Source organism: Lynx canadensis, chromosome A1, assembly GCF_007474595.2.
Source record: "Lynx canadensis isolate LIC74 chromosome A1, mLynCan4.pri.v2, whole genome shotgun sequence".
Lineage (NCBI taxonomy): Eukaryota > Metazoa > Chordata > Mammalia > Carnivora > Felidae > Lynx > Lynx canadensis.
In genome coordinates, this window is record NC_044303.2 from 145930245 (window position 1) to 145945601 (window position 15357).

Sequence of the window (15357 nt, forward strand, 5' to 3'; positions counted from 1 at the left end):
AGCCACCCAGGCGCCCCAGGTCTTTGGTTTTCATAAATAGATAGACTCAAAATCACAAAGTCCAGGGGTACCTGGGTGGCTCAGTCATTTGAATGTCTGACCCTTGATTTCAGCTCAGGTCATGATCTCAGGGTCATGGGATTGAGCCCCACGTTGGGCTCTGCACTGAGCATGGAGCTTGCTTGGGATTCTCTCTCTCTCTCTCTCTCTCTCTCTCTCTCCCCCCCCCCCCAGGTTGTGCATGCTCTGTCTAAAATTTAAAAAAAAATCACAAAGTTCTTTAAAGAACTGTAACATTTAAGCTCTACTTCTATGACATGATTTTTTAAATCTATTTGATGATCTCAGTTTAATGGTTTCACTGGCATTTCTGAAGTTTCCATTTGGTTTTGAAATAGTTAGAGTCACAATAATATTTTGAATATATTTTATGATTAGGTCAAAAATTTTTGTTTTTGCGTAAAAGATCATAAAACTTTTGTATGTCTTTGATCATGAGGGTAAGAGCTATGACTGGGCACATTGATGATAAAGGGTTAGGGAAAAGAACCCACATCATAATTCATTAAGTTATTATTGTCATATGTGTATGTGGGAGGCAAAGCTATATTTCCCAAATCATCTGCAGTGGAAATGGTCAGCAGAAGCTGGAGAGATTGGCACTCTTGTCAGAGTAGCTAGTATAAGCACTCATTTAAGCATCATTAATCCTTTTTTTTTTTTAATATTTATTTATTTTGAGAGAGAGAGAGTCAGAGCGTGATCAAGGGAGTGGCAGAGAGAGAGGGAGACACAAAATCTGAAACAGGCTCCAGGCTCTGAGCTGTCAGCACAGAGCCTGACATGGGCCTTGAACTCACGAGCCATGAGATCATGACCTGAGCCAAAGTCCTATGCTCAACCGACTGAGCCACCCAGGCACCCAATTCATGTTTTTTTTAAAGCATATTATTAATATATTTTTTTATTTTAGAGAGAGATGGCATGAGTCATGGAGAGAGAGAGGGAGAAAGAGAGAGAGACACACAGAATCTCAAGCAGGCTGCATGCTCAGCGTGCAGCCCGACACAGAGCTTGATCCCACAAGCCTCCCACATACACATAAGACAATAATGAGTTAATGAAATATGATGTGGGTTCTTTTATCTAAGCCTTTACCATGTGCCCAGTCACAGCTCATACCTTCACGATCACGAGCTGAGCTGAAATCAAGAGTCGGATGCTCAAATGACTGAGCCAGCCAGGCGTCTTAATACGTGTGTTTTTAAACAGTCTGTAAATGCGTTAGAGGATTTAATCACATCTATTCACTTAAAAAACACTGTTCTCTTTCTAGCAGGTAGGTAGCACTGTTACAAACATGCATGTAGGAGTATCATGCATCCTTTTATGCTTTGAACTTATTATTTTTAACTCTGTAATTATCTGTTATTCTAAGTTGAGCAGATCATTTTTTTAATTCCTCTGTTGTAATATGTTAGCTTTTTTCCCTGTAAATTTGGTGTTGTCTGAAAATTTATGTCACATACCCTCAATTCTAGCATCAAATCTGATGAAAATATTTTATACCATTTGTTCTGGGTCTTTCCACATTGCTGCTAGCTGCTGATTATTACATTTTGTATGAATGGTTACAGCAGAATATGTGGGTTTTTGTCAGTGGTAATATCTGAACCACTTACCCCATCCTTAGGTTGTTGGGTGGAATAATTTAAGGAGTAAAATTAAAATCGTTATTGACATTAAACCCAGCATTCTTCTCTAGGTCTGCAAAGCCTTTCTCTGTCTTAGAGGAAATAAGATTAAGTAGGGTGTCCTTTCATTTATCATTTATTCAGTAAATATTTATAAAGCATTTGCAATGTGTGAGTGATGGGGCTTGGAACTGCACTGTGGGACTATAGTGGGGAAAGAATAAACATGGTCTCCACCCTCAGAGGCTAAGGGAACAGCAGGAAGGGCACTGAGACACCCCTCACAGGCCAAGGGAACAGCAGGAAGGGCACTTCCAGCAGGAAGGGCAATTCCACCTCCAGTGCAGTCATGAACTGGCTGCATAATTTTGGCTGATGTATGGTTCCCAAGACCTTGGTTGCCTTATTGATAAATTGAGTAATTATACCAGCTCTAACATTTTATTCTCCTACGACTTGATTTCTTCTAACTTTGACATCTGAAAATTATTTTAAAAGCATGTCATCTGTTTATAATTTTATTATTTGGTTTACTTTTTAACATTGAAGTACTTAAGATCCTATTCCCCTCTTTGAACATCAGTGCGCACACACACACACACATGTGTGCACATACATATTTTGAAGATGTGTAGTGCTTATCTTAAGGGCAAAGTTTGGCCCTGCTCTGTAAATGTGTTCAGAAAACAATATAACACAGATACTGAAGGCAGCTTGTTTTTAACTTGTAGCTAAACATGACATTCAAATGTTAATTGGATGAATAAATCTTGTTCATTTTACAGACATGGAAATGTCAATGGAATAAAACTATTTATCACAAGATAATGGTCTCCTGCCGCCAGATAAATGCCAAGATGAAGATACTTATTGAAAATGTATCAAAATATTCTATTGCTATTTATTGAAAATAAAGGTTGAGGAAAAGTTCAGCTTTTCAGGTCAAACATGAGAAATGCCCTGCCTATGGTATTAATGTATTATATTATCAAACACAATGTGCATGGTGTAGGAACATGAGAAAATTCTAAGAAATAATGGCCCTTAAGTGAATCCCTTAGCTTTGTAGTGTGAAAGTTACTGGAGCCGTTCAGTGGGAGCTAGGAGGAGATACCTACTATGTATTAAGCTCTGACTGTGTGCCTGACCCAGTCCCAGGTGTGTTCACTGATGCACACCTGTTCACGTGAACAGAATTTGAAAAGGATAATTATCCTCATTTACAGGTAAGGTTGAAAGCCAGATAGCTTGCAGTCACATAGAGAGTGCTGAATTCAAACAGCAGAATTCAAACTCAGAATTCAACAACAGAATTCAACAGCAGAATTCAAACTCAGCCTGGACTCCCAAGTCCAGAGATCTTCTCTTACACTTAGCCATCTCTACTTAAACTCCATAAGTCTGAATGAAATACCTTTTGCTTTTGGGGGTGTGGTTTGAGTAGATTATTTCTCTGAGTTTTATTGTAACCTGATGACCAAATACTTCTTCGGGTCTAATGATTTGACGTACTGATGAGCTTTCTTTAAGTGTTATTTTCCACTTGCCTAAAGAAGGGAGCACACTCATAAGTTCTGAGGACTTGATAGCTTTGAGTGGGACAGTAGCATTAAATTCTAGTAGTAAGACCACCTTCTGCCAGCAGTTTGTGCTTTCAAGGTCTTTAGGTAATTTTCTCTTACTACTTTATTTTGCCAATTTAGACACCTATTTCTCTACTAACCTTATGCCATAGTGGCCTTCATAAAATAAATTATTTGGATTGTTACGAATATAGGTGAATTGTCAAAGCTGTTTAAAGAAAGGAAGAGAGAACTCTTGTTCACTAGACATTGTCTTAATCTCTTCATACTGATTCCTTCTCATGTCCCTCCAGCCTTAACTATTCCTTCTCCACCCGTCACAAACACTGGGTGTTAATGGCTCCCTCCTCTGGACTGTCTGAGAATTGCAGTTTTCATCTTGGCAGTGACCGCTTTCTACCTAGTGTTTTAGTATCAATATACTCTCGATATACTTGTCATAGTTTCACTAGCAAATGGTACACTTCTTACTAGGAGAAACTGTGTGCTTTCCTTTTCTCTATTCCCCATGGTACTCAGCAGTGTGATTTGAACATTACAGATATTTAGTCAATGAGAGAGTGAATGAAGCATGTGTATGGTCTTTGATTTAAGAACTAGAGGGAGTATTAAGATTTCAGAGGTATTCATAGTGCACCCTTGTGAATATGGAAGTCTGTCTACCTGGTCTTTTTCCTATGCTTGTATCTATTAGTCATCTCTAAAATACATTTGGATTTTATTTATTTTTCAGAATTCCTATAGGCAATGAATGAGCAGATAATTTAACTGCTAGATGCTTACAAAGGAGAGAAGCTTGACTGTTTAAATTTCCCTCAGGAAGAAAATAGTAATTCCTATAGCACTCTTTTGATACATAAGTAATATGTGTACTAGCAAAGATTTTTTTAAAAAATATAATATTCTTCTAGTAGTTTTAGATAGACACCAAGCACCATTGTGTCAAATGGATTACTGACAGTCTTTACCATGCACTTTTGCAGATGGAAGACCTTTAGCTCTGAAGGACATATGGGAAGGAATCCACGAGTGCTATAAGACAAGGCTGCTGCAGGAGCCATGGGACACTATTACCCAACAGGTTAGAGAATATTTTTATTTTATTATATGTCATTCTTTCCCTCTGCTCGTATTTTCTTCTCGTATTCTCTCCCCTACTCTTTTTGCCTATTTCATTTCCCTATATCCTTACAAATTTCAGTTCAGAAACAGTTTCCTTTAAAACACCTTCTCAGATCCAGAGTTGGTTTAGCCTTCCTGTTATAAACTCTCAAAACATCCTATAATTTTCCGTTATAGTGCTTATCACAATTTTAAATTATATATTTGGATAGTTTTTAAAAAACATATTAACGTCTTTCTTTGTCATTATACCGTGTGCTCCCATGTGGGCAGACCCTGTTTTCTTTCTCTTTATGGTACACCTAGCACTGATATGGTACTTATCATACAGTGAGCGGTCAATAAAAATGTATGAAGGAAATGAGAATAGAAACTAAGTTGGCATATTCACTAAGAAGTACATGATTTAGCTTGTGTCATCTACAGTGCTTCAGAGTTTTACTCATAGGTACGTTTGCCAAAAAATTAACTTTTGATTAATAATAGGTTTGCAATAAGTGATCTGAAAAAAGTAGAGAAAATGCATCTGCAAAAGTAGATATAAAAAGTAGATTTGTAAAAGTAGAGAAAAATAGATCTGTCAATCATATAAGTCATTATTACTGCCTTGCTAAAATCAGCAGTTAATTATTTTAGAAATTTAAAAATACTCATCACCTTGCAACCAATCATGGTCTCCTTAAAAATAATTTTTACTTGTATCAAAAATCTTATTTTTTCCCAGCCTCTGTTAAGCTTAATCAAAGCCTCCTTTAAAAATGACCTTATCAGCCATTAAAATTTTTATGCTCTCTTATGTGTTTGATCATAATAATGACAGTTTACCTCCCAATCAGCATAAGAATCCTTAGTATCTTATAAGTAGTTCTTTGACAGTGACTCCAAAGGACCATTTTGTAGGTTTTAATTAGGGACAAAACTAGGTTTAAGTACACAGCCCCTGAAATTAATCCTTTCCTTTCCCTTCCCATCATTGCACTCACACATAGATCTAGTCCTGTGGCCTCACCTGGAACAATTAGTAAGCCCTTGAACCTCAGGTCTGCTCCTTCACTCCCTGCTCCTACCATTAGTCACATCCTCCTAACCATGGTGCACTTATCTTGCCTGTGTGTAAACCTGCAGTAGCTTCCAAAAGCCTATGCCATGTGGTCTAAATGCCTGACTGGGGCTCTATGGCTGCCATCCCCTGGCTCCAACCTACCCTTCTGAGCTGATCTTCTACTCCTACTCCACTCTATATAGCCTCAGCTCCTTCTGAACAAGGCTTTCCATTTTCCAGAAGCTATTCTGTGCACTTTGTTCTTAGAATTCTTTCCAGACTTAAAGACTTCCCTATTCCCTTTGTTCTATCTTTATATTTCCTTTTTGTTCTCTCATGTTTCTTTCTTGAAACCACTTCAGCTCACAAAAGTGACCCCCTCTGAAATTCCAGTAGTGTAGACCAGGCATGGGTGGTTGCTATGAAGAAGGATAAAGAGTTATATAAGCAAATCCAATCATAAAGATTTTTGGCAAGAGTGTTTTATTTTATGCAAAGCATTTTATTTATTTACTTAATTTGTTTTTCTTTTACCATTTATTTATTGTTGAGAGATAGAGACAGACAGAGCATGAGCAGGGGAGGGGCAGAGAAAGAGGGGGATACAGAATCCAAAGCAGGCTCCAGGCTCTGAGCTGTCAACACAGAGCCTGATGCCAGGCTCGAACCCACGAACTGTGAGATCATGTCCTGAGCTGAAGTCAGAATGCTTAACCGACTGAACCACCCAGGCGCCCTGATTTTTTTTTATTTTTTAAAGGTTATTTTGAGGGAGAGAGAGTGTGTGGACAAGTGGGGGAGGGGCAGAGAGAGGGAGGGAGGGAGAGAGAGAGAGAGAGAGAGAGAGAATCCCCTAAGCAGGCTCCACACTGCCAGCCTGGAGCCAGAAGTGGGGCTTGATCTCACGAACCATGAGATCATGACCTGAGCCAAAACCAAGAGTCAGACACTTAACTGACTGAGCCACAAAATGCCCCTATGCAAAGCGTTTTAGATTAACCTTTAAGTATTGAGTGCTACGAGTTTCAATTCCATTGTTCTGCTAGTGACCACAGACTGTCTCCAATGTATACTGTAGTGTCAGAATCCACAGGACCCAGAAAATGTTTGGTTACAAGAGTCCAGGAAGATGGCAAAAAGTAGAGGCAAAAGATAGATAACAAAGATCCCGAAACACACATGTATTTCACTTTAGTGCCTTTTTTGTCTGTTCCTTTTAATTTCCATTTTGCGTTTTGTTCCTGAGCCCAATTCTTATCCTTTTCCTTTTTCTGCCACTAGCAGCCCTGTTATTAATCTCAGTGCAAGACCATAGCACAATTCCTGGTGATCTGTGTCATTTTGGGTTTTAATTCTATGTGTCTCTGTTCTGACTTGTGACCTATGAACAAGACTTTGGACTCAACTGTATTTTCTTAGTTTCCTAATACCGTGTTACCAACAGATTTCTTTCTATTGATAGAATCCTAAGTTGCTAAACCAGCCAAATGAACCAATCTGTACATGGATTGTTTTTAAAGAAATTGACTAATATCTTTTCATTTGTGGATACTTAAGTGACAGATAGATAGCTTATTAACCATCTTTTTCCTACCTGTCATAGTATAGTAGTAATGATGAAATCACAATAAGCGCTGATTGTTAACACCCAAGCGTGGGGCTCACTTAATGGGAGGGATGGTTGGTATCACCAAAGTACGGCACAACTGTAGTATTTAGTTGTTCCTTTGGAACTTGTCTTATGGGGACTGATCTGTGGACAGGTATCCCACTTTTGGCAACAAACTTTATTTAAGCTTTAGAATTGTTTGTCACGGTGCATGTCCAGTGTTTAAAGACCTTGCCAGGGAAACTCTCTTGTTGCCTTTGCATTCCTGACATGTGAAAGTCATCATCAATATCTCCTTTGGAGGTCTTGGCTTTTAATCCTAGATTCGTTAATGAGTTGGTATTTGCATGGTCTTTTTTGCTTGAGATCTTTGAGAGAGTGGGTCTTCATTTTTGTAAAGCCCATCTGGAGAAAAAGTAGGTGTCCTCAGTGGGGTAATGGGGATGGTGTGATGCAGCACTAGGGGAGAATGAGCTGATAGAATATTGGCGACACTGAACAGTAGATAGCGTTTTGCAGAATTATACTAAAGAGCCATTAGCTTGCAGACTGAACGTGATAATAATATCCTGTCCTCCAGAGTGGCTTAAAGACAAAAGCAGCCCTCACATAATATAAAATGCATTTCACTTCATTCTAAGGCTTGATTGTGCTCATATAGTTTGTTGCTCTTCATCTTTAGTAATCACACTTCTGTTCTCTCAGCATTTGTCTTGATGATAAGGATCTGTTCATGTCAGACATGAATGCTCTCTTTTGATGACAAGCCACTAATGAATCTCATACATTTGATTATGGTGATTACTTACCTGCTTTTGTCCAATATTACGAATTACCTATTATCTCAACCCTGTAGCCTAATAAAGAACTTCTGAAAGTAAGTTAACAGATGCCTAGGTTGGATCTGCCCAAATTGGTACAATGAATGTTACAATAATGATCACTCATAGGTGTGGGCTGTTTTAGGTAAAGAACTCCTGTGATCTTGGCACAGACTAAAAGTCATAATATAAGAAAGTATACCTTCAATTTTACTTGAAGATGTGTGTGTTTATGTATGTGTGTGTGTGTAAGTGGTCAGATAAGTAATTGTTTTCTACTAGTTTCTTGTTTATCAACTTTATATTATGGAAAATTATAAACATATACAAAAGTAGAGGTAATAGTATAATACATTTAAAAACTAATGGTCAATCTTATTTATTTTAGTGTCTTACCCAATCTGGAATTTTTTAAAGCAAATCCTAGATATGATATCTCATCCATAAAAATTTAAGTATGTATCTGTAAAATATAAGGGCTTTGCACCAGTGTTTATAGAAGCTATATCCATAATAGCCCAAATGGAAACAACTCTGATGTCCTTCAGAGCATGGAGATTAAACAAAGTGGTACATCCTTACTAGGGAATACTACTAGGTAATACAAAGGAACCAACTACTGATATGCTGACCAACCTGGATGAGTGTCCAGAGAATTATTCTCAGTACAAAAAGCCAACCTCAAAAGGTTGCATAGTATATGATTCCATTTAATCTAACATTTTTTAAGTGACAAAATTATAGATTAGAGAATGAATCTGTGGTTGTTGGGTGTTAGAGAAGAAGGTGTTCCTGGGAAGGAAGAGGGTATGGCTATAAAAGGCAACACGAGGGAGCCTTGTATCAATGGAAATATCCTGTAACTGAGTGCATCAATGTTAGTATCTTGGTTGTGATATTGTACTATAGTTTTGTAAGATGTTACCACTGGGGAACTGGGTGAAGGGTGTGAATGATCTTTTTTTTTTAATGTTTATTTATTTTTGAGAGAGAGAGGGAGAACAAGTTAGGGAGGTGCAGAGAGAGAGGAAGACAGAATCTGAAGCAGGCTCCAGACTCTGAACTGTCAGTGCAGAGCCCAACGTGGGGCTTGAACCCATGAACTGTGAGATCATGACCTCAGCTGAAGTCAGACACTTAACCAACTGAGCCACCCAGGTGCCCCATGAATGATCTTTTTGTATCATTTCTTATGACTACATGTGATTCTACAGTTATCTCAAAATAAAAAGTTTAAAAAAAGATAAGAACTCTTAAAAATAACATAACCACATTTCTATTATCACAAATAAATTAATAATTTCTTAATATTAAGTAAGCAATTGATGCTTAAATTTTCATAATTGTTTTTTTATAGTTTCTTTGAATCAGGATTCAAATAAGGCTTATAAATTAAAATGGTTAACAACCCTTAAGACTTTTGAAACTAAGATTCTCATTCCCCTCTCTCTCTTTTTTTCCTCACAAATTTTTGTTGGAGAAACAAGGTTTTTGGTCCTGTAGTATTTGTAGTCTGTTGTTTTGTTGTTATTGTTTTGTTTTGTTTTGTTTCTGATTGTATCTCTGTGATGTTGTTTGGTGTGTTCCTTCCTGCGTTTTCCTTAAACTTGTAGTTAGACCTGGAGGCTTGATCAGATTCAGGTTTGTTTTGGGGGGCATGAATACTTCATAGATGATTCTGGATACTTCTATCAAGAGGCATATAATGTTTGGTTATCTTTCTTTTTTGTGTTGTTAGAAGCCATTCATGATTATTGCCTAGATCCATTAACTCATTAGGGGGTGCAAAATAGTGATGTTCTAATTCTATCATCCATTATTTATGAGCTGGACTGCTTTATAACAGCAGTTTCCTTCACCAGCTTAGTTACTTGAGGTATGTTTCGTATAGAAAATGCAGGGTAAATGTTCTAGCATTTAAGATAATGAGCTGGTTCTCTAGCATCCTAAGGTGACCAAGAAATTTTTCTTATGTATCTTTGTGGACTTGTGGATGTAAATGTTTTATGCATTTCAATTCATTATAGTAATTGTCTTTATGGTTGCTTGATTTGCCTCATGTTTGGCCACGGAAAGTCTCTTTAAGTTGGCCCGTGAGTTATTTTGATATAACCCAAGTAGCTTTTTGGTTTGAAAAGTTGTTGCTGGTTGCCCATTCATGTCGTGCAGTTCATGCCCAGACTTACCCCCCCATCTGCAAAGGAGGCTTGCTTGCTTTCAGAGCCTTTATCAAGGTGCTGGAGCCAGACAGGGTGAATACCACCGCTTACTAGCTGTATGAATTTGGGCAAATTACAGAAACTCTCTGTGTCTTATTTTTCCATTAAAGATAATGACAGCATCTACCAAGAGTTGTTGGGAAGACTAAGAAAGAGGGTTGCATACAAAACTCATCCTGTGCCGTATCTCCTTGCACATATTTTCTAACATCTGAACTCCTGCACATATTTTCTAACATCTGTACTTTAAGTTTGGAAACCAAAACTTTTGAGGTACTTTGTTTTTTGATCCCACATGTCTGGGGAAGGCTGAGTACAAATAAATGAATGGGATTGGGTAGATAAAGTTGGAAAGAAACTCGTTATGTTTCCTTGTGTGATCCCTTATAAGTATATGAGAACTGGATTAAATATTGGCAGGAAATAGAGTTAAGAGGAACCTGTGCAATGCACATTTTACATATCCCAAATACCATTAATTTCATTTTGAAGACTTCATCATGTCTAAAACATGCAAAAATATGGTAATTAATTTCAGTGAGTTTTCATCGTATTTCCATGATAATCTCTCAGGGTAAAAAAAAAAAAAAAAAAAAAGAAAACACAACAAAAAACAAAACTCCTTAGACACCTTTTGGTGAAGAGATTGCTTTTGACTCTCGGTGATGCAGGAAGTCACTGGTTAAGGAGTCTTAAATAATGAAGCTTGATGTGTTGCCTCGTGATTTATAATGATGGCTGATAAACTGATGATTTAATTGTGCTTCCTCTAGTAATAATCTTAAGTGCTCAAGTGAAGTTCCAGTGATTGGCTTTCTTCTGAACTCAGTCTCCCTGGAGTCTTTAGGCATCTCTTTTACACAACATCCGATAACTGACTTTTAACTGTTCCTATTTTAAATAATACAAATCAATTAAAACACACAGCTGTTTAACAAAACTTCTCGATGTTGGTACAGGTCTCTGTGGGTATTTCCTGATGGCTCATAATGACATCAATTTAGTGCACCTGGTAGGATCTGTGTGCACTGGAAGTGGCTTAATTCTTAAATGACAAGAAAATTAAGAAGCCTTTTATGGATTGTTGCTGCTGCTTCAAAATCACTGCCAGCACCATTGCAGACTCTTTCATGGTGCAGTTTTATTTAAATGGCACTGCAGACACCATGTGATTGTTTTCTCTGTAATTTGCCGCTAATTTGTTGATTCTGGGTTTCTAGGTATTCATTCTGGACATTTATAAGTAACTTTAGTGGGTAGGTTTTATAGTGCCGTAGTAAATGCATTTAGCTTGCAGACTTTTTGTAGAAACTTTCCAGTGTTTTCACAGTACTCAATGATTCTACCACACTGTACTATCTTACGAGAGTAGAATATGCTTTCATCACTGTATCTCATTTTCTTTGGTATCTTAAGATAATGATGACAGTGCTATTTTTCTCTGTCTCTATTAATAATTATTTCTAGATTGTCAGTCTGCACATGCATTGTGACTTTTAATATTTATTGAATGCTGATGCTGTACTTCATTTTCCATATTCATTTTTTTAATCAATTCAGAAATATCCATTGTCACTTACACTCCACTGTGCTTTTCTTCTTGTGGGGTAAAAAACACATTTTCATAAGTTTTGCTTGTTCCTTAGATTAAGAAGTATATGAAACCTTGTTCTCTTTATCTTTTACTAAATAATTAATTTCTCTCGCAATTTTCTTTGATTTTACACCCTGAAATGTTTTTAGAAAGCCTTAACTTTATCCTAGATGCTATTTAGTCACTGGTATAATATTATTTTCTCATCCAACTTTTACTTTTTAAAGTTTTCTGGCCATTAGCCACTAATTAAGTGTTCAGAATAGTCTAAGTAGAATTGGGGGAGGTGTGATTTATTATGTAAGACCCTTGTCTTACTAAATTAATTTCTAAGATGTTTTGTTTTATTCCATTTAAATGAGAGTTCACATAAATAAGCAAGGAAAGCTTTTTTTTTTTTTATAAATAACCAGCTTATATTGGTATATTTGGGTTTTATTTCTTTAAATTGAAATTTATTTCGCTAGGCAATGAAAACAAGAGACTGGTTAATGTACTTTGTCATATGTATATCTGATTAAGCAGAATATTGCTTGGCTTTTTACCATCACAGTTGCACTTTTGACTCAGCACATGCCTTGACTTTATATAAGACTTTGTTTAAGGAATTTGCCAGCATTTCACTGATCCTTGAAATTTCTCTTTCTAAAAAAGGAGCAGCTCATAAATGTAAAAACAAAATGCCATTTAAAATATTTATAATTAATTTTAATACTAATCTTAGCACATTTCATTTTGATAATTACCATCAATTTTTAATTTTTAATAAACATCTTAGTTCTAAAACTTTATGTTTGAGGAGCATTTGTATTCTCATTTCCGGTTTTTGAGAAAGAGGTTAATGGTGGGTAGGCAGGAAGAAGCAGCTAGAGGTAGGTAGAGAAGCCTGGGGGAGCATAAAGGCAGGCACAAGACCTGGAGGGGGGATGGAAGGTGGACTGTGCAGAGACACATATTCACAGGTAGGTTTTGAGTCCCCTGTAAGGGTATAAGCTTCCTAAGAAAGATGCTATTTGTTTCATCTTTAAAAAAATTTTTTTTTACATTTATTTATTTTTGAGAGACAGAGCACAAGTGGGGAGGGGCAGAGAGAGAAGGAGACAGAATCCAAAGCAGGCTCCAGGCTCTGAGCTGTCAGCAGAGAGCCCGACGCGAGGCTTGAACTCACAAACCGTGAGATCATGACTTGAGCCGAAGTTGGACACTCAACCAACTGAGCCACTCAGGCGCCCCATGTTTTATCTTATTTTTGACACCATGGTGCCTGCACACACATATTCTACCATGTAATTATTGCACATTTTTTATTCCACTTGCTACCCTTTACAGATTCTTTTTTCACCTGTTGTTTTCCTGATTCTTTTCCATGTGAGCTGTTACATTCTCCATATTTTATTTGCAGTGTATATTTTATACTTTAAAATTTGGCCAATAAATAGGGATAATACCAAAGTATATAAAGCAGGTGTACAAATCATTACAATTATTATATAATATTATCTTTTCAGTATATTAATTCATTTCTACTTCCTTCTATCCAATCTGAATTTCAGAAGTATTTCAAGTGGTATATACACATATAGTCTAATATAATAATGCATATACTATAGCCATCAAAGCAAGTGAATAAGAACTCAGTGATGGAGGGGGAAAGACGCTTGGGACAGAAACATCTAAGCTAAGGGTCATTTCTGAGTTTTCTAGAAGAACAAGTAACAAAAAGGAAAGCCAATTAAATCTGTTGCTTTTATTCTGTTATGGAAGGATGCAGACAAGTTTATCAGGAGAAACAAAATTCTCTTGTGTTAAATTTTAGTAAGATAGTTTTACAAATATGAAAAACTAGTCTCCTTTATAGATACCACATAAACCAACTTCAGGAGATGGGGAGAGAATGAAGTCAAGTTGAGGTATTCTGAGAGTTACAGTAATCTATATTGCACATTTGGATATATATGGCAAAGGCCCTTATTAGCAGCTTACTGTTCAGAGTCAGCCTGCAGATGTTTTTTGAGTGCTTTGAAATTTTTTTGAATTTGAATGCCTTTGGACTGGATATGTGCTCTGTAGTTAACCATGGTCACTTCCCCTCCCTATTGCTTCATACCTTGTCTACGCTTATTGACTTTGCCTACCTGTTTTCTAAAGGCATTTGTGTTTGCCTATTCCTACATTGATACAAGATGCAAAGAAAGATCTTAGAGATTCTGTATGATTCTGAATTTGTGAATCATGGTATGTATTTTGGACTGTCCTGAGATAAAAGTGCTATCACCTGGGCTTGCATTTTTAATAATTGCTGTTTTTGTCTGATTAACAAAAGTGATACATACTGATAATGTTTAACAAAATACAAAATAGCAAGAAGAAATGAAAAATTACTCATAATCTCAAACATTCAGGGTTACCATTGTTAACCTTTCAGTGCATAGCTTTCTAATATATATATATGGGGGCACCTGGGTGTTCAGTTGGTTAAGTGACTGACTTCATCTCAGGTCATGATCTCGCAGTTCTTGACTTTGAGCCCTACGTCAGGCTCTGTGCTGACAGCTCAGAGCCTGGAGCCTGCTTCGGATTCTGTGTCTCCATCTCTCTCTGCCCCTCTCTCCCTCTGCTGCTTGCGCTCTGTTTCTCTCTCTCTCAAAAATAAATAATCATTAAAAAAATTTTAAATATATACATATGTAATATATATATTCACATATATGTATATATTATATATAAATATACACAAATACAAATGAGATTATACTATGCACCTGGTGTTTGAAATTTACATCACAGACATCTTTTTATGTCAATACTTAAATACATCTAAGTTTTCCCTTTTTTTAAGTTGATTTTGTTTATTTTGAGATAGAGCATGCAAGTGTGAGCAGGGGAGGGGAAGATAGAGAGAGAGAACCCCAAGCAGGCTCTGCCCTGTCAGCACAGAGCCCGGAATGGGGCTCAATCTCCCAAACTGTGAGATCATGACCGGAGCCAATATCAAGAGTCAGACTCATAACCAACTGAGCAACCCAGGTACCCCTAAATTTTCCTTTTAATAACTATGTAGAATTCCATTCTAAGGCCAATGCCATAATCATTTTAACCTATTTTATATTTTGAACTGAGTTATTTTCCAATTGTTTGTCTTATAAACAATTCCTAAGTGAACATCCTTGTATTTATAATCTGTGTGGTTGTCAGATTATTTCTTTTTTTTTTTTTTTAAAGTTTTTTTTTTTTTTTTTTTTTTAATTTATTTTTGGGACAGAGAGAGACAGAGCATGAACGGGGGAGGGGCAGAGAGAGAGGGAGACACAGAATCGGAAGCAGGCTCCAGGCTCTGAGCCATCAGCCCAGAGCCTGACGTGGGGCTCGAACTCACGGACCGCGAGATCGTGACCTGGCTGAAGTCGGACGCTTAACCGACTGCGCCACCCAGGCGCCCCTCTGGAATAAATCCTTAGAAGTCAAAATGGTGAGTCAGTAAGTATTCACATTTAAAAATTTTGTTAAATGTTCCCATGTGTACTAATTCTTACTACCCATAGTATATTAGAGAACTAATTGTCCTAAGTACTCACTGACACTGGTCACAATTGTTCTTCTTAAAGTGGTACAATCTGATGTCAACCAGGCTTCTGACAGGAGTCTTGTACTTGAACCCTGAGTTACTGATGAA

General features: G+C 37.0%; 1 protein-coding gene across 6 annotated transcripts in view; it reads left to right on the forward strand.

Moving 5' to 3' along the window:
- ATG10 (autophagy related 10) overlaps window positions 1-15357 on the forward strand; it is a 261017-nt gene that overhangs the window by 170105 nt on the left and 75555 nt on the right. For all 6 annotated transcript variants that reach the window (XM_030324039.1, XM_030324059.1, XM_030324014.1 and 3 more), the window contains exon 5: window positions 4261-4358. In XM_030324039.1, coding sequence (XP_030179899.1) covers window positions 4261-4358 — 98 coding nt within the window. The remainder of the gene's footprint in view (window positions 1-4260; window positions 4359-15357) is intronic.